At 47.0% G+C, this 23,947-nt stretch overlaps 1 protein-coding gene across 1 annotated transcript; it reads right to left on the reverse strand.

The window, feature by feature from the left end:
* Positions 1-257: 257 nt before the first annotated feature.
* Positions 258-17,528, reverse strand: MEDAG (mesenteric estrogen dependent adipogenesis). Its single transcript, XM_025874516.2, has 5 exons — positions 17,017-17,528; positions 7,023-7,132; positions 3,918-4,030; positions 3,206-3,491; positions 258-1,432 (listed from the first exon to the last, which is right to left on the reverse strand). The coding sequence occupies exons 1-5, from the start codon at positions 17,292-17,294 to the stop codon at positions 1,308-1,310; spliced, it is 912 nt and encodes a 303-aa protein (XP_025730301.1). The 5' UTR covers positions 17,295-17,528; the 3' UTR covers positions 258-1,307.
* Between the last annotated feature and the right edge of the window lie 6,419 nt (positions 17,529-23,947).

Genomic DNA, 23,947 nt, shown 5'->3' on the forward strand with positions numbered 1-23,947 from the left:
AGTTGAATAACAAATGTGTAGCCTCTTCTGTTATTAAGGAACTTCTTTTCCTTTTGTGAAAGATCAGTATCAAATTCTTTTTCTGTTCTCCAAATGCTTTGGAGACCCGTTCTTCAAAAAGCTCTTCTTGAGAAAGTAGCTGAGAAAACCAGAATTCTAATTGTCATTTAGTAAGTTACAAGGCAAATATACCACCTGCAAAGCACAGTGGAAAGATCACACATACATGCTTGGTCACAAATTTAACTGATTCCATGTTGAATGTTAAGAAGTTTTAATTGCGCAAGTAGAGTACCCAACATATCAATATAAATGAAGGGACAATCAGTAGTGCTCTCAAAATGTATAATACAGGAAATTGTTTAAAAAGGATAGAAAAATTATACTCAGGACCCATAAATCTTCCTCATTATAAGCATATGTAGTGACTCGTTCATGCAGGTTTTTATATATAAATAGAATTTTTTTCTTTTTGAAGAATTCCATTGTAGCTATGAGATGAAAAATGTATTGATGTAACAGTGTATTATGGTGATGTTATAGCTTTCTTCTATTTTGCTTTTAGTGTTAGGATGGCTTAAAGCTTATTTAAAGTACCCAACTGACTTAATGTGTTTCCAAATAGAGGATCCTGCCCTGTACATTATCCTTCCCCTGTCACTGTTTGGTACCACATCACCTGGCCACTTCCCACGCAGGCCACTTTGATGAGAGAGATCAGCAAGGCAGCTCAAATTTCAGGCAGTGGGTGGCAAGGTCACTGGCCTCTCAACCTGGCCAATCCTCTGGCACCCCTTACAAGAATGTTCCTCCTAAGGATGAGAAACCTACCTGTCTTCCAGTGAAAAATGTCCTAGGCTTTTCGTAAGCCACGTTTGCAAGAAAACAGCACTGCTAACCACCTGCTTGCTGGATTTGGGTTCAGACAAGGAGGTCCCAAGCAGAGGGCCGCTGACTTATGCAGTATGGACCGTGAACGTTCAAAGGCTGCCAGGGGAGCTCCCAGGACCCCACGATACTAAGCAAAGCGTTCAGCCTGGCAGGACTCTGCTGCTCCCTCGGCCTCTCTGGAGAAGTGTTAACAAGGAGAGGCCATCGGGCCAAAGCCCTCCCTGTCTGAAGTCAGCGGCATCGGGCCTGCCAGGGCGTGGCCCAGGAAATGGAAGACCGGAGCCGTCTGTGGGAGCAGAGGGGTTGACAAGCAGGTGGAAGTGCCCGCCTCCCACAGCCTCTCGCCTCCCCTCAGCCTTCTGTCCTCCAACAGGCCCGCCTGGCAGATAGCAGTGACCATAACATGTTCAATCCAATCAGATAAATTGGTCGGGTGTCTCTTCAGATTCCAGAACGCTTGGAAACGGCAATTCTGCCAAAAGAACCTCAGTCAGAGACGATCTGGGTGACCGACTGCAGTTGAAAACTTCATCTAACGAACCTGAGCAAAGTAACAAAGGCACATTATTATCATCACTGGAAAAACAAGAACAAAACAAACAACAGTGGCTTAAAACTCCTACAACATACAACGTAACCATTTCGATAATTAGCGGAGACTCCTGACTTGCTCAGAAAAAAAACTCAGAAAGCTGAAGAGTTTCTTCTGGCTGTTTGTCTACCAGCAGGACAGGGACCAAGTGCTTTTCCACGGGCCGCAGTAGATGTGCAGCGTTTTCCCACTTGTGACAAAAGGCCCACAGCTGGCGCCCAGGGGCCTAGGCCAGAAGCCCGTTCGGCGAAGTGGACAGAGCCGGGCCGATTCACCAGGGCAGAGCCAGTGGAGGCCAGGGCAGAGGATGCATCCTGGCTGTGCTACCTGTGGTGCATAATGAAGGCTCAGGAGGTCTCGAAGAATCCCTCCCCGCCTCCCCGCTGCTCTGGAGGGCAAGCGGCCCCAGGCCTAGCTCCCAGCAAACTTGCAAGGAAGCGCTGCCCAACTTCCACCGCCCCTAGGTGTCCCCCGGGATGGCAGTGGACATCCCGGGGAGCCACACACAGAGGGAAAGGGGGACGGATGTGCAACAGAAACCCCCACCCCCTACAGGCTGCCAAGGCCAGTGGGTGGGGCTGGAGGGGAGTCACAGGAGGGACCAGGCTCCCGGGACTGCAGCAACGGCCCACGTGCCTGCAATGGGGCAAAGCACAAAGCATCTTTGTAAGGAACACCCAGTCAGAGAAAGCTAAAGAGACAGGGAGGGAGAGGCGGAGGGAGGGAGTTGGAAAGGAGGAGACAGAGAGGGAAAGACAGAAAGGGTGGCTGGCAGAGGAGCAAGGGAGGGAGAGACCGAGGGGTGGGGGGAAGGAGGGTGAGGGAGAGCATGCGCATGCGCATGCGCAGGGGCTCCTTCCAGGATAAGAAATCCTTGGGAATAAGCACTTTTGCTCTAAACATTGGAAGAAAGCAACTTTCATTAAATAGAATTAATGAAGACTCTGTTTTTTACATCGGAACATTTTTTTAAACTACAGGTTCATAGAGACTGGTGTGATTCTGTTTGTCTTTGTTTGTGTCTTTTCTTCTTGCAATTGGCAGCAAGAGTCCTGGTTCAGGGAAGTTTCTTTCCAGCCCAGACTAGCGTGGGACAGGAGAATGGCTCAGCAGAAGGCAAATCCAGACAAGACCTGATGGATGTCATCTGCCTTAGCCACAAGCAGACTGAAAAGTCTCCCCAGCTCCTGGGGAGGAGGCACTGGATATTCAAATCTAGATTAAAATCTGTTAGGTAAAGCGTTCTCCAGATTTGTTCTTTTGTGGTCTTATGAACTCTGCAGAACCCTTCCACATATTTTTAAAGATAGATATCTTGACCATGTACAGTCGTCCCCCAGCTGACAACTGTTAACGTTCTGTTGCCTTGAATGTGCCCATCAGGAAAGCATCATTCTTTCCTAATATATAAATTGTTGTTAATATTTAAATGAGTAGTAATATGTATTTAAATGAATAATATATTTTAAAATTATATTCTGGGTTTGCTGCACACTATAACCGCGGTGTCAGAAAACTTTAAGGAACCTAAAAACAAAAGTCACCGTATTTCTTCTTAGTAGTAAACATTTCTTGCTTCTTACTTTCTGAATTATGTGACATTATATTTCCCCTTTATCAAGAGGCCTTTCGTTTTCAGTTTACTGACTCTCCATTCCCGTGATATTATTCTACCCTTTTATTTAACTACCTTCCTCAGGTACTTGGGAATTTTTAACATACCTCTGGAAGTTACACTGAATTTTCGGTCAGAGAAACTGCTCCTTTGGATTAAAGGTTCACTCATTTTTTCCAGAAATAATTTAATTGTCTCCTTCTTTTCTGGACTTGTACTTGACAAATTCAGAACTTTTCCTTTCACCTTTACAGTGGAATTGCTGAGCCCAAACCAATAGAAGAAATCAAATAATGCATCAGCTTTGAATTCATACACAAAGCTCAAATTTTCTCTGTTAACCACCTCATTTCCTGGAGGGAAAAAATTTTTTACTGCTTCTTGAAAGTCAAACTGAAAGAGAGAGAAGTATTTTATTAATGTCATGGATATAACTATAACGTTATACTACAGAATTATATATTCCTATAGAATTATACCACTGAATTAACAACAGCCCGAATATCCAAGATGCCACACCCCTTATTTCTTTTTCCCTCTGACAGATATTTTTAAACACTTGGCTTTCGTTTTTTAAAACAGACCTTTGCATTTGCCTCCTAGCCATCCAAAGCCTTTGAACTGCGTGGTCAAATTGACATCTACTGTTTCTAGATCAGTTGCTAGGAACCAAGTTCATTTTATTGGTAGTAATAATGAAACAATAGAAAATCTATGTGTCTGGTTATAATTAAGCTCTAGGGACTCGGCTTTGCATGAAATGCACAGACCCCTTTCTATGTGGTTGGCAGCCCTGGATTCATATTGACCAAAGCTTACCTGAAGCTGGTAGCTTTCTCCAATCACCGAGGAGATGACCATGTCCATCCCTTGCTCTATCTGTCTTCTTATTTTGGGGTGCCTTGTGTTCACAAGAAATGCGTATGTTCTTTCTAGAAATTAGGAAGCAGAATTCAAATAGAAGTGTGCATGTGTGACATAAACATACGTCTTAGCATTTGACAAAGCAGTGATTCCCACCTTATTGGGAGATTTTATTCATTTGTAATGTCCCTCAAGGCTCCCTCAGACCCTCACTGCAAAGCCTAACCAGATTTCTAGAAATGTTCCTGAGAATTTTGTAGACATGAAGGAAGCTCTGGGATACTGTAACAGCCGGTTAGAAAATCAGCTCCCCTAAGTGCACTTTGTCACCCTAATCATCACAGATGAGAACTGAGTCCCAGGGCATGCATCCAGCATGGGGGAGCTAAAGTCGAAACAACCTTGCTGGATAGTTAAACAGCGACTTGGCTCTCACCAACATTTCCTCATTTGCAAAGCAGGACATCAGCCAAGTCCAGGGAAGGAGGCTGCCCCATCCCTCTCCGCCCATCACCCATATCTTCCCATCCTTACCCAAAGACCTGGCATGCATTCTACCAAAGGGCTAGTCCAGGATTCTAAGGATCAAGACAATTTGAGACTGAGTCTCCTCCACACCGCACCCCATCACTGTCCCCAGCAGGAGAAGTCCTTCCCATTGTTTAAATAATACCACGTCTCTGCCCTGGCAGAGAGTTGTTCTGTTGACGGTGGTGGTGGTTTGATTTGTTTTTTTTTTTCTTTCTTTGTTTCTTTTAATTCCTTATGTCCAATTCTGTCTGATTCTATACAATCTAAGCAAAGAGAAGGTTGTTTGTTCATTAGGAAATTTGAAATATTATAAACCAAGAGTTTCTTAACTTTTCCAGGCCCCAGAATCAAGCTCCATAGCCTTAATTAGTCAAGCATTTTTTTCTAGACAGACACGTAACATAGATGGTCACTCTCTGTTTAAAGGCCATGGACCAGCCATTATGTGATTTTGAGAACTGAGCATTTTGCATAGGCTTTGAGAGACAAACCTGTGGTCTACCAGTAATGAGTCCTACATCCCTGAGGAATAAATATTGAGCTAACTTTTGCACTAAACTTACTCATCTTATTTTTTCTACCCCTGTTTCCTTTCTCCCAAATTACCATTTTTGGGGGGCACTTTATTTTTTTTTTTATTTTTTTTTTAATTTTTTATTGTTATGTTAATCACCATATATTACATCATTAGTTTTTGATGCAGTGTTCCATGATTCATTGTTTGTTCATAACACCCAGTGCACCATGCAAAACGTGCCCTCCTCAATACCCATCACCAGGCTAACCCATCCCCCCACCTGGGGGGCACTTTAAATATAAATTACCTTATATGCTCTTTGAGGTAAGAGGTAAAGCAAGCAAGCTATTTGATACCTTGAATTAACTTTCACACAAACAAAACTAAGATCTTTAGGTTCATTAGATACTAAGGGCTACCACACTCTACAGTTGTGCTGGTTGGGCGGGTTATGCACTGCACAACTCTAGAGGATGCCATTGACATTCATAGACATCGTCTATTTGTATAGTTGTTACAACAAACTTCAGCAAAGGATTAGTAAATTGTGTTGAGTCACTGGTGGCTATTTTCTAATTTGCACAAAAGTGCCGTTTGGCAGCAAGGTTGGACCTTACTTATAAGTAAGGTGTTACCTTACTTATAATTTTCATAATTTAAACTTGACCATCTTAAGCTTCTGTATCATAGAAGCTCTTTAGTTCCTGGTTTTCCTCACAATTACACAGCACTGGGTTTCTGTACCTCCTTCCATGATAGCTGTCATACAACTGTGTACCTTTTGTAGGCCACCTGCAAATCCACAAATACCTCCTGTACCATTCCCTGCACCTTCATTAAAATGCTAAAATGGAGAGGTCTCTTATTCTTTGTTAAGATTTCCTCCTGAGGGATCGACGCAGGAGGTGTACTTGATATGTCTGTGAATTACATTGCTGGAGAACTCTCCGGCTTTCCGGTCATCATCAAGCCAAATAACATCAGGGGCTCAGATGCTCTAACAAGCACGGCTTGTTGCCTTGTATTCTGTTCCCAGCCCTTCCTGCCGAGAGAGCACTGTTGACTGAATTATCAAGTGAGCAGAGAATCTGAATGATTCTGAATGAAATGAACAGAGAATCAGCTCCACGAATCTGAATGAGAATGAATGTTTGAGAAAGTCTATTTGGAATTTGTAGATCGTTTCTTATTACCTTGGACTCATTTTGAGAATGCTATTTAGAAGGAGAATTAAGAAATTCTGCCTCTATCACAGAGCATGATGCCCGTGACTTTCCCCACATAACATGGAGCAGGAAGAAGGGAAAATGGAGATATTTTCATATCAGAACTGGAGTTAATAGAGTTGTTAGCAGTTAGTCTGATTTCTTGGAAGAAGCAATAAAGAGATACCCCTAAAATTGAGATTTGAAGGCCATAGCGTGAAACATAAAAGCATCTACCACTGTTATTATTTCTTTACCTTAGTTTCCTTATCTATAAAATGGGTATAAGCATCTCATAGGTAGTATGACTCTGTATCCTATTTCCCCGGGATCAGTGCCCATTTATACCTCAGTCCCAGCATAATTATTAATAGTCCCTACTTTCATACTCAAAAATCTTCCCATTCGGATGAAAGCCCTACAGGGCTGCTGTGTCAATTAATGACACAGGAGTATGCCTCACGTATGTAAGCAATTGGCATGTGGTAGACAGTATTACAGATCATCACCATCATTCCAGCCATTTTTTCAAGCCCCGCCAACTCGGAACACAATAGCACTTCCTGCCTAGACAGGAAGTTAAGACAAAACCCTGAAACAGAGGGCTTCTGCCCTCAGATCACTGAGAGGTTCTGCAGGCTTGTGCTGTGCTTCAGGTGGTCTAACACTCCAGGCTCCTCCTTGCTCCTGGCCTTGTCACAGCTGACACCCACCTTGCTTACCCCATGCACAATTTCTACCTCATTAGAGTGCCACAGCCCACAGCCTCAGGAGGCAGGATCCAACCAAAAATATTTAGATACCTACCTTTGGAGGTGTCTTTTTTGGTCTGTACATTAACAAAGAACAGCATTGGTTTGCTCAGTATAGTTTCCCTGTAGTCTTTATAATCGCAGTAGTTGGTCAGTTCCACATATCTATGGAAAAAGCAGAGATAATTGTAAATGTAATATACTCACCTATCTAGGTCAGGAGGAGGATGTCCTGGATAGGTGCCTGCCACATCCACAGATCTCGTGAGGGAAGTCCCCTAAAATGTGTCCTATGGAGGGAGTCATATTTTATAACATATAAATAAGTCCCCTCCCTAGTCAGATGAGAGATCGGGACACAACCCTAAGGTGGCTGTGGTCTTTGGGGTGGCCTGGCACCAATGCTTGGCTCTCAGGGGCAGCCCTCACAGGATGATAGCCAGTACCATCTATCTTTTGGGCTGTAAGAGTTAATTTGGAGCAATAAGCTCTGTGTCTGTCCAGATTGAGAAGGAATTAACACTCAACGAGTGGGATATAAGCTGGGTCTTCTCCAGTCATCCTGCCAAACTGGCGGGTCTGAAATTTTCCTTTTCTTCTCCTCCCCTCCTCCCTTCTCTAATCCCAAGATGAGATCCCAGCCCCTCCATAGATAACACAATCAACCAATAGTCATATGAACTAATTCATATCTCCCTGCTCCTGAGCTTTGTGCAATGAAAAAAAAAAAAAAAAAAGACCACACTAATGTTGGACTTTTGCCCATGACCCTATTCAACTTAGCCTCCTTGGTTTTCATGCATTATTCCAGCCTGGGGAGTTCTTTTTTGCATTTTGACTCTGTCATCCAGCATGCCAGCTTTCTCCCCCTAGTCTATGAATTTTCCAAGTAGTCTTTCTACGTGCATTGGTGAGAAAAAGACAGATCGAAGTGCAAATCGGCTTCCCTCAAGAAGATGGCTAATTTCCTATCCACACCCAAGCTCAGAGACCACGTGGACGCAGACAGGCAGAATGGCATCCAGCAGGCTGGAGGAGGCACCTGCCACAATCCCTCGCCAACACAGGCCTGGGTCCCCATTGGCAGGCGCAGCTGTGTGCATCTGCATGGAGTGAATGGCTGCCCTGGCTGACAGCACGGGCTACTTTTGCTGTGCTGAGGTGTGTTTGCTTCTTACATCTAGTCACGGGCAGAGACAGCATGAGTGTTTCTCTCTGGCTTGTTGTCTGTCCAGTGCCTGACATGAAAATCACAGCCTTGGAGGGATCTCCGCGGCAGGGAGCTGCGACCACACAGTCCTCTCGGCTTCCCGCCCCATCCCACTTCCCACCACCTGCTCAGAGGGGCCGGCACACAAGACCGGGACCGAGGCATGGTTTGTGAGCACGTGGGAGAATATCTACCCCCAAGGCAGAAAAACACAGCTTCGGCTTGTCTGTCTCCCAGCTTGGTTTCTTAGAAATCTGTATCATTATCTTTTTCCTGTGATTGTCAGACCTGATTTTGAGAGCTTTTAAAACCTGACCCCTGATGGAGCCTCTAAAAGGCTTCCTGCCTTGTATTTCACCAGGCTTTTAATGTAGTCTCGGCTTCCCATGCCAGGGGCACTGGGGGTGGTCGGGGGGCTTGTCCTGGGGTGGGGAAGGGGATACAGGGCGGGTGTGTTCCAGGGGAGGGAAGGGGGTACAGGCGTTGACCCTCAGGAGTGGGGTGAGGAGGGCAGGAGTCGGGGAGAAGGGGTGGGGCACCAGCGGGAATAACAAGGGAATGGACTGAGGAAGATAAGGCAGACCAGGAATTTTTATACGGTTCCTCCATCGTCCCGGTCCAGCCCTCATCCTCACCTGAGCAGCACAGTGCCCAGTGAGAAGGGGGGAGAGGTGGGGCACCCGAAGGCGAGTGGCCCTCGTGTTCCATACCAGCAGGGAGAGAGTGTTCCCGTTCCTTTTCGTCTCAGTTGGCCAACAGCCAAAAGGCACTAAAGAAAGGAAACAAAAGAGAAGGAGGGAGAAAGGGAATTGCCATTTGCCGAGTTCATTTGCTCCCATTCATTCGTTCACTCATAATCGGGCACCGGTTATGCGCTGGGCACCGGATAGGCATCGCACGTGTTTTATCACACCGGAGGGGCTCAGGGCCTGCGAGGTGGCGCTGGGGTAGCGGGGGGCAATACAGGGGCTCCCTGTGTCCTCCCAGCCCCTCTGCCATCCAGGACCTGGCACGGGCAGACAAGAGTGGCCTGGCAGAGGCTTCGGAGAGCCAGTGAGGTCTGTGGCTACAGGGGGTGTGGGGAGAGGTGCCGAGGACGAGAAATGGAAGCAAACCCTTGCAGCCACGGAAGAAGAAAAGGACAAGTCCGATTGGAGTAAACATCAACAAGATAGATGCGAGATGCCGGGGCAGAGTCAGGGGCCACGTGTGACCCATCCAAGGCAGATTTTCATATTCTCCTGCCTTGTTTGCCATGGAGTTAATTTATAGTCACTTAAACATTTCATATTTTCCTCAGGGTGACTCCTCTGCTCTCAGTATCCACGGTCTGAATGTCATTCACATGGGCATGCGCACGGCACTGATGTACAGCGCGTCTGGAAAATCTGCCATCCCGATTACTATTCTGATGTTGCAAATGACAGCACAGTACCTGCCTCTGCCTTTGAGACCAGTCAACATCCAATCTGAGTGACCATCGATTTTATTCTCATGAATCCACAGCTTATAGGAAAAGGATGAAAATCTCAATTTAGAAATGACCACTGGTTGGGAAAGTAATCAGTTTTCCCCAAAATACTGTGGAAGGTTTTGTGGAATGCTTTGGGGCTCCAAGAGTTGTTGTTTCTCGTGATCAGAGAAGGGGGGCCGGGCCAGGCGAGATGGGGGGGGGGCCTTCTGGATAGCCACACACTGAGTTTAATGCATAACCTATACATGAGTCACCCTTTCTGGAGTCCGAATTTAATAAGATGCCCTGGATAATAAAACTATGCTCAACATAATTTAATCTTCCTTTGATGATTTAGAGGCACTTTTAGGATCTTAACGGGGCTGTCTACATCACCACAGAGCATGTCAGTCATCACGATGCCACAGATGTGTGAAAATGCTGCTATTTATATGAGAGCTCTGTAACAGAATTTACAGACAAGAGATTGTAGCAAGATCCCTACTTAATGAACTCTCTGTTTCAACCAGGTCACAAATAAGAAATGCCTTCTTAATTCATTATTCCCAGCCTACCAGTGATGGAACAATTGTTAAACACCTTCAAATTCCAGTGAAATTAATAAATGCAAGCATTCTTTGGAATTCACTCTTACAAAATTTGGATATGTAAGTCACTAAAATACAAAAAGACTGAGGACCTGGTTGTGAAGTCTCACAGGTATTTAAGTATCTGAGATTCGATCACTGGTTTTAAGAGGAGCCTTACCAGACTACTTTAGGGACTAGTTATTTCATCTCTAATCATGCGTATTTCTGAATTACTAATGCAAATACTGTTTCTTCTGCGCTGGATGTTTATTATATTTGCCAAAGTTATTAAGGATAAAGAGCAAAGGGTTTAAGATAGCTCCTTTAAATTCTCATGTCTTCATTGCTTTTACCTTGGCCCCAAAATGCTTCTAGGCTGAAACTTTCTATGCCTGGCTTCAGTCCAAAGTTTGAAAGGCCGACCAACGTGATGCAATGCTTAGTGATTCGAAATAAGAAGATCTAATTCATGCCCTTATTGACTGGCTGTGTGAACTCAGCTGCAGAGCCACAACTCACTGTGACCTTGACTGAGTTACTTCACCTGTCTGAATCCACGCCCTCATCTGTAGAAGTGATACAACAGGATCTCCTTCTGTGCGAGGATTCAAGGCAGCCCAAGTAATAGACACATATGTACTGGGGCCCCATAGTGGCTGCTTAACAAACATGGTTAGTATCTTTAATCCTGGGCAATGGTACTTGCCGTAGGGTGAAGTTCTACAGACTCGTGACACACAACCAGGGCTGTGTTCATCTGAGTGACCAGGAAAAAGGACAACAGGAGCATCTGAAAAATACATGAGCAAGAGTTTCTCCTTCCTTGCTCCAATTTCTTTCCTCCGCTTTTCAGTTCGGAAGGCTAATGCAAAGCTTAGTGAAGGCAATGCCTGGAAGATGAGACCAAGAAAAAAACACTGTATTTTTGCTTCTAGCAAATCTGGAGTGGCTGAGAGATCATTCCCCTATGAGATGCCTACCTTTCTCTGGAGGTTCCTTCAGGTTTCACATCATTTCTGGCACGATCTGCAAAGCTGCCCTAAATTTCCCTTGGCTCTGGTGCTTTAATGCTCAGAGGCCAATAAGAATTCAAACCTATGGCTTCCATCTGAGGGGGTGTGTGCGCATGTGTGTGTTCATTTAAAAAAATATGGAGCGGGGAGCCCAGAAAAAGAGGAACACATATGGAACAGTCCTTGTGTAGAAGGCCCAGAAATTGCTTAGGCTTTCATAATCCTTTGCTGTGACACTCAGCAAAAGCACTCTGCCCTTGGGGGCAAGCAGGAGGGCCCTGCTGTGTTTCCAGTGTTAAGGTGACAGCTTTATGTGGGGCCTCAGCCTGAGCTGTCAGATAGCTCCTTTTCTCTCACTTCCTCCCCTCCTTCTGCCCCAACTCTAGGGAAGTTAAGCAAAATTTTTTGATTTATCACTTTACAGTCTGGTGATTCGAATCAAGGACACACATGTTCATCTACTCATTCATTCATTCGTTATTGATGCTCGGTACATGCCCCTGCCCCGCGCGCACCCGCCCCCCGCCCCCATCATGGGGCAGAAATGGTGCACTCATGCATCCACTTTTTCATGCAATAAACATGAAGCATGTGTGCCGGGCACTGAGGACACAAAAAGCAAAAGGAAATAGTCTTGCTTTCGAGGAGAATCTAGTCTATTAGAAAGACATAAGAAAATGTACCATTTCAATATAAAATGATAGACTGGTAAAACCTTGTTGCTGAAAGCATGATCACTCGACCATCAGCACTGGCATCACCGAGGAGCTGGTAAAACTGCAGAGTCCTGGGCTCCTCCCCGGTCTTATTCAACCCAAAAATTGTGATTTAATAAGATCCCCGGGAGAACTGCATGCTTATTTCAAGTTTGATCGAAGACATGGTCCCTGCCGTTAAGAGGCTTACAAAGGAGTTAATGATCAAACATACAAATGCCAGAGAAATGCAGAGCTCTCTGCATTCAGGTGTTATGTTCTGGTTATTTAAATAAGAAAGAGCAAAGCAGGAGGGGTCTGGAGTTAGAACCATTTCCTGAGCTGAGCTAGACAAGAGGGATTGTTCTGTCCAGCCAAAGGTCCCACCATTGGGTGGGCCAGTGCAGGAGGGAGACGTCCCCAGCAGGAGTCACGGGTTAGCTGAGCCTCGGGGAGTGTGGGGTGGCTGCACTGGGGCCTGCAGGCGGGCATCTGACAGGCACCAGGTGAGCTGAGAGTAAGAAGGGGACCAGAGTGTGGCTGGAGGTCCAGAGCAAGGCTCCTGAGGAAAGAAAGCAGTAATGGCACGTGGCTTTTGAATCATCAGATCTGGGTTCAATTTCTGTCTCTGCGACCTCAGCAAGTTTTTTTTTAGCTTTGCTGAGATTAATTTCCTCCCCTGTAAAATCTGGCTAACAAACGGTACCCCATCAGGTGGCTAACAGACAGGATAATGTGTGTGGGGCACTTCGCTTATGGGGCTGCTTAATGATATTATAGGCTAACATTTGTCCAGCGATCAATATGTACCAGTAACTGCTTTAAGGACCTTATAAATTTAAATTCTGAACAACAACCCTATAAGGCTGTTGGTACTATTATTTCCATTATACACGGAGGAGACTGAGTCACAGAGATTAAGACATCTTCCAAGTCCTTCAGCTACTAAGCTGCAGAACCAGGATTCAAACCAAGGCAGTCTGGTCCTGGCCCCCGTGCTTGTCCGCACTGATTCTAGACTGCATCCCATGCGGATCATAGCTCAACGCATAAAGGATGGTTACTTCGTCACTAGCATCACACATCACAGCGAGGGGCTGCTGTCCTGGGCAGGTCACCAAATCTGAGACTCAGACACTGGGATCAAGGCAGAGGACCAGTCACCCGCCTCCCGCCTCCAGTCGGGTTGCCTCAGAGAGGGGAGCCTGGGCCCACAGACACAGCCCAACACTCGCTGGGGCAGGTGCGGGCGAGATCTCCCCAGGTTGCAGCCCTGACTCCGCCTCAGCTGGGCCCCGTGTCCCCCCCCACAGCCCCCTGCAGCCCCTGCCCCAGGTGGCTGACCTCCAGGCAGGTGTCCCCGTCACCATCTAACAGCTGGTCGCCTATGGGCAGGAGCAGCTCGCATCTCTGCTTTTAGTGGCTTCCTCACGGCCACCGGATTTCCTTGCTCTGTGGGCCTGATTATATGAGATGCGTAATGTCTGCTGTAATCCCAGTCATTTGTCGGCTCAGGAGACTTGTGAGAAAGCGGCTACTGTCTACAGGAAGTCACGATCCTTGCAGCTCTGAGGCTGAGAGCAGAGGCTTACCGTAAGCCAAGGTGACACGGAAGGCCTGGCCCGTTCTACGACTCACCAGCTCCTCGCTAAGGTAGCTTGTTTAATCTGAGTCCTAATTTCCTCACCTGGAAAAAGAAGGGAAACACCAATCGTGCCAACTTTGTAAGCTTTTGTGAGGTAAGAGTTGTGAACTACTTTGTGCCATTCCTGCCACTTGAGTGAACTTAAGCAGCTGCCATGATTATGACGCACTTCTGTTTATCACCCGAACAGCCTCCTTCATGCTCGGAGACCTCTGAAAAGAAGCATGGCGTTTCCCATGTGCCCAACACGTGCCACTACAGCTCTCTAAGAGGCTGCATCACGTCACAGGGAAAAAACGTGTGTGCGTTAATGGTTATTTACCCCCGGTATCCCGAGCAGGTTTTGTTCGTAACACGGATGGAAATTCTGAGCTTGAAAGAAAAAAATAACAAGGAAGATCTTACCATTCACTCCCCCAAATTTAGAATAGATTTTTTGAGAAGGCTCTCAGGAGCTCTAGAGCCGTGGTGGCCATCCCTAAACCTCCCCTCTCCATCCCAGGTTCCCTCAGGTTTACCACGAATTTCGAAAACGGTCAAGTATCAGACGACACAGCTGAGTAAGTTGAGCCATCCTCTTGTTGTCATCCTCTTATTGTCTGAATGAGTGAATCACATGAATGTCAGGGTCAGTAGCCCAAAGCCTCTTCCTGAGGAAAGGGCCTCACAAAAGTCACAGCGCACATTTCTGAGGCCTCAAAAAGGAAATCCTGCTTACACTGTAAACTTACCCACACCAAAAATGGTTGTTGAACCAAAAAAAAAAAAAAAAAGAACTAAATTAATGAATAGAGCAAGGATCCTTAACCTGGATCCAAGTATCTCATAAACCAGCTGGATGGTCAGCAACATTAGTGCATATATATATATATATATATATATATATATATATATATCTCGGGAGATGGTCTACAGAAATTCTCAAAAGCTCTATTAGTCTGAAATGATTAAGAATCATTGCTTGCCTTTCTCATTCCCTGGCTATCTTGGCAGCTGTTGCTGGTTGGAGGCCATCCCACACCTAAGGTAGGAATATGGTAGCCGCAGAAAAGATGAAAAAGTTGCTGGAGTCCATCAACTCTAGGTCCTAACCGGACATGAAAAGTGGGAAGTGCGTGCTGGGGTACAAGCCGGCTATGATGACTGACAAGGCAAAGCGAAACTGGTCATCCTCAACAACAATGGCCCAACCTCGAGGAAGTCTGAAAGATAGGACTGTGCCCTGTTGGCCAAAACCGCTGTCCAGCATGGCAGTGGTAATAATGTTGAATGGGGCATAGCATGCTGAAAATAAATAATGCACGCTAGGCTATCATTGATCCAGGTGATTCTGTCATCTTTAGAATTGTGCCAGAACAGACTAGTAAAAAGAAAACTATGCAGTTTTTCTTTAGTAAAACTGGCCAAAGCTTACAGAAGGAAAGAAAGAAGGTAGGAAGGAAGGAAGGAAGGAAGGAAGGAAGGAAGGAAGGAAGGAAGGGAGAGAGGGAGGGAATGAATCACTGCTTTGGAGCAATGTTCTGAGAGAGGAAGCTGTATGCTATCCCCAAAGCCAAAGACAACTGGGTAAATTTGGCAGATCTAAGGAGGCAACTTCGATGTCTGCATTCTGACTGTGCGCCCACTTTCTGATCCATGAAGGATCAGATCCCTGTCACTGCTGTCCTCAACCTAGTCCTTCCTCCCTTCTAGAAGGCTCTCTCCATCCAGATCAGGTTCACCCTTCAGGACTGTACACCCACCTATAAAGCCTACTTCCCCTGCTGCAGCATTGTCCCCTGAGAGAAAGATCATTCCTTCTATCACCCAGATTAATCTCAGATGCTCCTTGCTATGTCCCAGGGTCCAAAGGCCCTCACTCAACTGCTTCGACAATGAGAAGCTTGTTGTTGCATCCTCACTGCATTCTGGTCTGGTCATTGTTTATTTGGACTCTAAACTGCCAGGGGACCATTGCTGTTTAATAGTCTTTTGTGTAGGAGGTGTTCAAAGTGAGAATTTAATAACCAGACTTCGACATCATTTTCAATTTTGCCGCACTGCTTGCTAAGATTGAGGGAGCTGGCTCTGTCAAAAGCCTAACCTATGGCTTCAATTAATTTTGGACATTTTAATTTTTCATACTCTGTTTTCAAATACAATGGTTAACTTTTTTTTAATCTTTGCAAATATGATTTCTGAGTTCCTCCCATCGTCCCCTGCTTATGGGGGGGCACTTTCTTGACTAAGAAAGGGGAGAGAAATTCTTGCTGCAGAATGGTTTTTCAGGCATTCAAAGCCCTCACTATCTTTGTGTGGAAAAGCAATGTTTTTCCCAGCAGCCTTGAAGAAGGCATTTTAAATACCTCATTTTGTTTGCTTGCCCTTTTTGGTTCCATCCCACCTACAGGGTACCACGGCACTGCTGTCGTTCCCAGTAGCGAAGGCTTTGTTATCTTCACAGCTGGCCAGCTTACGCAGCTCAGATTCAAACTCTAGACTGCGTTGCCCGCTTCCCGAAGCTCAGTTAGTTCCACAGCACAAGTATAAGACACCCGCCCTCACACACCCACACACACACACAAGTACAGGATGACCTCTGCAAGGCATGCGGCCATGTAGAATCAGGCATGAAGCTCCCTCTTCCTTTATCCCATGATGATCAGAGCCTGCTTCAGATGGACTACAGCCTGCTGACTGCAAGTTTGCTAAGAAATGCTTCTGACACTTTGGCCACAACAGCTAAGCCTCCTGGGCACCTGCCATCAAATTAAGTTTGGGCCCAGCTCTGCGCCAGGATCCTGGAAGCCACCCTCATTGCACCTATTTTCCCAGAACTCGCCTGCCCACATCACAGCCCACATGGCCCTGGATTGGACTTCATACCAGGCTTTGTTCCTTTCTCAGACATGGTTTATTTCATTACTTTTTGAAAACGAAGGCACGCCAAGGACGGGAAACTTTGAACTTTTGCACGCTTTTCCACTGGGTCTCGTCACTGGATCAAGCCAGTAATATACAGAATTAAGCAGCCTCTCCCCTCCCCACAAATCCAAAGCCAGGGCGTGAGTCTCTCCTCTGCAAACACCCCCTGAAGGGTGTGTCTCCATTTGAGCTCATCTGACCCAGTTAAGGAGCCAGAAAGGGAAAATCACCCGCCAGTTACGAGCTCCCCACCCAGCCCTACGCCACGCGTCTGCCCTGATGCCCTCCTGGGCGGCTTGAAGCGGTAGCCGCAAGATGTCAGCGCAAAGGGTAGAAAAGGCCAGGGCTGGGGGAGCTGTGCACCTCCAGGTGACGTTAGCAATGAGGCAAACCTACAAGTGTCATGAAAGGGGGGGGGGATCTCGGCGGGAAGGGTATGAGGAGGAGGTGAGGGGGTGGCGGGAAGCCTGGGCCACCCGGGGGTCCCGGGGACGACAGCGGGGTGGAGGCCTCTGAGGGGATCCGGCGAGGCCACCCACCTCTTGATGTAGCTGCTGAGGCGGTAGAGCTGCCCGTCGAGGCGCACGCGGCCGTCGCCGAAGACGTTGAAGCCGCCGCGCGCCGCCGCGGGTCCCACGGGGCCGGACACCACGAGCTGGTCGCCGCGCACCTGGAAGGCGCCGGGCTGCAGGCGCAGCAGCTGGGCCAGCGGCAGCAGGGCCAGCTCGCAGTCGCACGTCCACAGGCTGCGCAGCTCCCCCGACGAGATGGAGGTCAGGCTCGGCCGGGCGGCCGGCGCGCGCGCCACCTCTGCCATGCCCCTGCCCGCGGTTGCCCAGGGCCTCGCGCGCCTGCCTCCGGCGTCAGGTGCCCGCCCGCGAGCCGCGCCGCAGGCCCGGCGTGGAGAAAGCGGGTCCCGCGCCGCGCCGCGCCGCGCCGCCCTTTTATCCGCCCAGGGTGCGGCCGCCCGCCCCTCCCGGGCCTTGGGCACGACCCCGGACGCTCCGGGCCGAGCTCGCGTCGGGCTGGAACTTGGCACGCTCCGGGCCGGCCGCGCCTGCTCGCCGCCGAGGGTTACTCATCCCCCTCGGGTCCGCGGCTCCACACCCGCGCCCGGGCCCGCCCCCGCCTGGCCGACACCGCCGGGGCCGGGGTGGGGACGGTCGGCCGGGGGGGGGGGCGGTGGACTGCTGCGCCTGGCCTCGGGGGAGAGGGGAGCAAACACCCGCGCGCGGGAGACCCCACACCTCTGCGGACCGATGGGAGCGAGGCGCGTCCCTCTCCCCGGCTCTCCCCGCCTGGGGCCCAGGGGTCTGCCGATGGTGCGGACTTCTGTACCCCGATGTGGAGTCAGTTACCCACCACGGCCTCCCAGCTTGTTTGAACTTTTCCTTTCTTTTCTTTTTTTTCTCCACACCATACCCTGCATTTTTGCTCCTCTCCCTGGATCCGTTTCCATGTGGAAATTCCACCGAATAAAGCCCTGGTGAATCCACCGTGGATTTCATCTCTTTGCCTCGGCTTGCTTCTCCTGCACGTGGACCACCGGCCTCAGTGCACAGAGTAGTGGGGACCACGGAAGGGACCCGGCATTCCTGCCTCTCGCCCGCCTCCACCCTCCACCGCGTAGGCTGAGCTCCCCAGTGCCCCGAATATGTTTGTTTGTTGAGTCAGTCAATAGATGCTGGAGTGCTGGCTATGTACTCATTCTGTGATCATACTGAATGTGCTTGGTCTCCTGAGGTGTGAAAGGGCTATTTCATTCAATTTAGTTAAACAGCTGTTTCTGAAATACCTACTAGGAGCCGACAATAGGTAAATTCCGAGCAGACTAGGATGATTAAGCACAGGCCCTGTCCTTGCCTAACTTACAGTGTGGTTATAGAGGGTAGACAACATTTCAGCAGCTGCCATGCAGTGAATATAAAGCTCTGCTGAGGATAAACCTGGATTTATGGGGGGACAAGTCAGCCCAGTTTTGAGGAGCTGGGGAGGCTTCCTGAAGTACAGTAATTAGGACACAGAACTGGATCCTAAAAGTTGACTAGAACGTAGAGGATATTTTTAATTCGTCTTCACGTGCACCCAGCATGGACCCCCGCATAGGTTTAATCGAGTTGAGTGAAGAGCCTTTCTGTGAGATCTTCCTGCAATCCCAGAATATAAATGAACTCCATTCACTCCCTTCTCCAGACATGGGTCCCTTTGCCCCAGGATCAGTCCCCATTGCTGAGTCTCTGAACAAATCTAATTCACCCAAGATGCATTGACCATGACTCAATCAGTCTTTTGTGGGGAGGAAGGGGGAATGTGCCTGTGAAACAAGCGCCCAGGGGGCTTCTCTAACAAAGTGAAGCCTGAGGACCACTGCACAGAGGATAGGTGTGGAGTGGCTGAGGCTCTAGGCGACACCCAGAGGCTGGGGTTGTGTTCACAGGGACAGATGTGGCACCAGCTGTAGACCATCACACTCTACTGGGGAATTCATTCTTGCCCCCAAAGAGATCAAGAGGAGTGATATAATAAGTATACTGACTACGTACTATGAGAGCAGGGTCAAGGGAGTGGTTGGTTCTACCTGGGAGGCCCTAGGAAGGGTTCTCAGAAGAGGTGACAAGTGGGCTGGACTTTGAATACAAGATAGGAGCTCCCAGGTAAAGGAACATCATGGATAAGAAGTTGGGAGAGAAGATCCTGGATTAATCTATGCAAAGGGAGAAAGTATGGTCTATTGGGGGAAGAATGGGAATTCTGTATGGCTAAAACAGACGAGGCCTATTTAGGGTGAGAGGGGTGAGTTTTATAAGAGATGAGGCCAGAAAGGGAAGTTGGAGCCAGATTGTGATAGGCTCTCTGAGTTGACTAAGAATTTAGATTCTTGAACATTCTTGAATGTTTTGAAGGAAGGATATGATATAATTATGCCTGAGCCTGGACAGACACCTTTGGTTATGGTCACGTAGAAGATGTTTTAAAACAGGAAGATTGGAGGCAAAGAGACTAGGTAGGAGACTGATGTAACAATGCACGTAAGATATAATGAGAGTCTGAACTAATTCACACAGCAGCTGTGGGGACAGAGATAACAGGATGAATTTGGGAGATTTTTGAACTAGAATCCAGCAGGATTTTATGAGCATATAAATGGAAGACGGAAGAGAAGAACAAAGGAGCGGAAAGAGACATTTAGTATCTCACTGAGGTACTGATACAGATGATATAGGTTTTGAGCCACTTATGGAACATCCAAGTGGAAAAGTGCAGGAGGCAGGTAATTAGCTGGGTCTGGAGTTTTGGAGAGAAGACAAAGTTAATAACTGAAATTTGAAACTGATGAGCTCAAAGACAGGGGTTAAACCAAAGAAATGGATAGGAGCATCTAGCTGATAAGTCATAGGGTAAGAATTTGAGCCCAAGCCTTTAGTTTACTTCCATAAATGTTTATTGAGCACCTGCTATATTCTATGGCCAGCAGTTTGCTGAAGATTAAGGGGAGTATAGACAGTGAAAATGAGTAAAGGAAAACTTCATTCAAAATGGGGTCAGGAAAACTGGAAGGGGGAGCTCTTATACAGGTACCACTCATACCATTTTTTACTTTATATGCCCCATCAGGAAGACACTTACTTTCCATACGGTGGCAGGAGGAAGTAAGATTTTCTCCCTGCCCAGCAACAAACCTAGCCAATGAGAAGACACCACAGCCCCAAACTCTCACTCTCTTCTAATGAACTTTTTTTTATTTCCTCCAGTGAACTGTCATTCAGAAACACCCCTCCCAATTCCCTCCTTTCCTCTATGAAAGCAAGTCCCTCTCCCTTGTTCTCTGTACTTGCCCATGGTTTGCCATAGTTCGCTTGTCCCGAATTGCAATTCCTCACTGTGCCAGAATAAACTCATCTACTGCTCGATAACCTTCCTGGTTTAATTTTTGAGGTTTACAAGAGGCTGGTCCTATCCTCAAGTAACAGGGAAGAGTGTTGGGATCAGCCCAGCTGGTCCTCTGGTACCACATCCAGACTTATTGATGAATTGTAGCTGTGTTTTGCTTATAGCATGTCTCTGATCTACACAAGAGCAGTGGCTACAGAAGTTGGCTTCTCTGATTAGTAAGGTTAATGAGGGCAGGTCCACTGCAGAACCCCACCCAGACCCACCTAGACTAAGCTCCACATTGTTGATCATCCTTAAACCTACGCTGTTTGTGGATGATTTGGCTTTGTTGAGGGGTAAAACGTAGCGTAAGAGCTTTATGTCACAGTTATATGCAATTTGTTTAGATGAACATAGCAGTTTCTCCCACCAAAAGCTGTTTCCTTTATAAAGTAAAATATCAACATTTATTATCTAAATAGAAGGATTAAATGAAATTTTTCTTTGCTTCTTCATAGTTCTCTGATTTACAATTTTTCTACATTTTCCAAATGAGTGTGTATTGTTTTATAGAGAAAAATGGTGTCAAGCATAATAAAAACATTCTAAAGACGCTTTCCTAGTGTGTTATCTAGAGTTTTCATTTGATGCATTTTCAGTAGAACACCTGCATTTCTTTATGGATAATTTATGCACTACCAAAATGCCAAAGAACGGTATGAAAAAGTGAACGGGGGAAAAAAATGACATTCATTGTAATGTCAGCCATTGCTAATCAGTGAAGAGCTATAGAGATCTTTTCCTGTCCAGTCTCTTTTTCATTATCAAAGACCCAACCAAGCAAACATAATCACTGCGAGGGAAGATACTCTCAGTCTTTTTTATACTGTTGGCTTATGTATGTTGTGTACATACAGTAGAATTGTTATTCTGCTTTTCTCACTTAACACCATATGTATATCAAGTATCAAAAATTGTCTTTGTAAGTAGTATTTGAAACCACTAAGTTATTTTCCATCAAGAGGATTTATTTTTTTTAAGATTTTATTTATTTATTTGACAGAGAGAGACAGTGAGAGAGGGAACACAAGCAGGGGGAGTGGGAGAGGGAGAAGCAGGCTTCCCGCAGAGCAGGGAGCCCGATGCAGGACTTGATCCCAGGACCCTGGGATCATGACATGAGCCGAAGGCAGACGCTTAACGACTGAGCCACCCAGGTGCCCCCATCAAGAGGAATTATTAGTGTTTGTGTGGACATGTCTTTACTCAAGGCTACTCAAACTGTTCCCAGTTTTTCCTTTTTGTAAACAATGCTGCAATGAGCATCTTTGCACTTTAGCTTGTTTCTGTATCCAGAGTCTTGGAAATGGAATTACTGAGACAAGTGATATGAAAATGTTTTAAGGTTATTGAAACATGCACCATTATTTTCCAAAAGAATTGCACCAAATTGTCTTTTCACCAGCAGGGAATTCTCATGGTTTTAAATCTTTGATACTGGGTGTATGGTACCTCCTGGTATTTACACTTGTATGTCTTAGATTACAAGTGAAACTAACAGTTTAGCTGTGATGTTAGTGTTCAGATTTGGAGACTTTTTATAGCAGAACAGTCACCCATTGATGAGTCTGTGGCTATGTCTGCAGTTAAAGCTAGACAAAGTAAAGATGCGGACCATCCCTATGTGCCCCCATTGGGGTGACTGTGCTTTGGCAACATCACCAGCTTATAGGCTCAATTTTTCAGTGGAAGTCCAAAGTTAGAGAACCTGATTCAAATTAGCCAAACTCACAGCAGACTGAAAACCAATGCTCCACCACCTCTACCCCCATTCTTGGATTTCCTGTCAGCGTGCCAATATCTGCAGGTTTCTCCCTCTTAACCAAAAAGTAATTTTTAAACATTTTTACATCCCACTTTTCTTTTTAGCTACTTTCCCCTCTCCCTTCTTATCTTGATAGTCACACTTCCTGAAAGAATAATCTAAATTCCTTGCCTGTCATCCACTCTTCAAGACTTTACATCTTCTGCCCCGTTACACCACTGAAACTGACCGCAGTGCCTATGTGTGGTCAGATGTAAGACACTTTCTGTTCCATTCTCACTAGATAACGCTTGTCCCTGCAATTCCCTCTTCCATTAGTTTGTGAAGAAGGTGCACAGGATAGCAAAAAGTACAAACATTTCAGTTTAAAACCTGACTCTGGGGCACCTGGGCGGCTCAGTCGTTAAGCGTCTGCCTTCGGCTCAGGTCATGATCCCAGGGTCCTGGGATGGAGCCCCACATCGGGCTCCCTGCTCGGCGGGAAGCCTGCTTCTCCCTCTCCCACTCCCCTTGCTTGTGTTCCTGCTCTCGCTATGTCTCTTTCTGTCAAATAAATAAATAAAATCTTAAAAAAAAAAAAAATTAAACCCGACTCTGACACTTACTAGCCATGTCACCTTGAGCAAATTCCTTAAGCTCTCTGATGCTTAACATTCTCATCTCTAAAATTAGTGCAGTGTAGGGTGAGGCAGAATAGCACCACGGCTGGGAGCTCAGACTTGGGTGCCTTCTCAGCTGGGCTCGAGTTGCATTCTACTCTGTGATCTTGAGCACATCGCTCCTACGTGTTTCAGCGTCCTCATGTATAAATAGCAGGGCTTTGTGAGGATTTAATGAGCTACTGCAAAGTACTCCAAGGAGTGCCTGGCACATCGTCTATGCTATTTCAGTTTCTGCTCTATGCCTACATCAGGGGACTTCCGTACCAGTAGACGGAGATGCCAGCGTGGCATCCAGCACAGCACTGGGCACATAGACCCTCATTAAATCAGCGCCAGCTCTCTGGCTTCCCCTGGTCTTCCCCCCACATCTTTTTTCCAAGTCCCAGAGTTCTGTCCTTGACTATTTGCCCTTTCCCTGGATGACTCTGTTTAAATCCTTGGCTCCAATGACCTCAAATCTCAAGCTCCGGGCCAGCCTCTTTTCAGATTCTCAGACCAGTGGACCCAACTGCCCGGCTAACCTCTCCCTGTGATTTTCCACTGGCATCTTTAACTCACTGTTTTCCCCCCACCTCCAGATGTGCTCCCTAACCCCTGTTCCTCCTTCCAGGGAGGCATCCCCATCCTTCTGTTCAGAATTTCAACGTCATCCTAGACTCACCGTCTCCCTTCCTCCCTCCGCCCACGCCCTCCCCCGCTGTCCCTCCACCCCAGCCAGCTGACGCCTCCGTGTGCAGGGGCGCCCTCCACAAACCTCAGGGATCTATCGCTCTCTTCCCATCCTCCTGCCTGTTGTTCACTTTGCCTTCCATCACTTTTCCCCTGGACTATTCCAGCAGCTGCCATGCCAGCCTCAGCCCCCTCGATCTCTCCTCTTCGCGGCTTATGGATGGATTATGCCTCCCCACCCCCCAAAGTCACATGCTGAAGCCTTAGCCCCCAGTACCACAGAATGTGACTGTGTTTGGAGATAGGATCTTTAAAGAGGTGAGTAAGTTAAAATGAGGCCATTAGGGTGGGCCCTAATCCAATACAACTGATGTTACTCTAAGTAGAGGAAGAGACACCCAGACATGCTTGCACAAAAGGACAACCAGCTGGGGACATGGC

Source organism: Callorhinus ursinus, unplaced genomic scaffold (genome assembly GCF_003265705.2).
Source record: "Callorhinus ursinus isolate GAN/ISIS: 27379988/994484 unplaced genomic scaffold, GSC_fseal_2.0 scaffold7, whole genome shotgun sequence".
NCBI lineage: Eukaryota > Metazoa > Chordata > Mammalia > Carnivora > Otariidae > Callorhinus > Callorhinus ursinus.

Excerpts from the sequence above, each read along its gene's own strand:
- MEDAG (XM_025874516.2), bottom strand. The coding sequence starts at position 17,294 with ATGGCAGAGGTGGCGCGCGCGCCGGCCGCCCGGCCGAGCCTGACCTCC. Across the intron at positions 3,492-3,917 it reads GAGAAAGCTACCAGCTTCAG|TTTGACTTTCAAGAAGCAGT; the intron begins GTAAGCTTTGGT and ends TCTCTCTTTCAG. Across the intron at positions 1,433-3,205 it reads ATTCAGTGTAACTTCCAGAG|GTTCGTTAGATGAAGTTTTC; the intron begins GTATGTTAAAAA and ends TACTTTGCTCAG.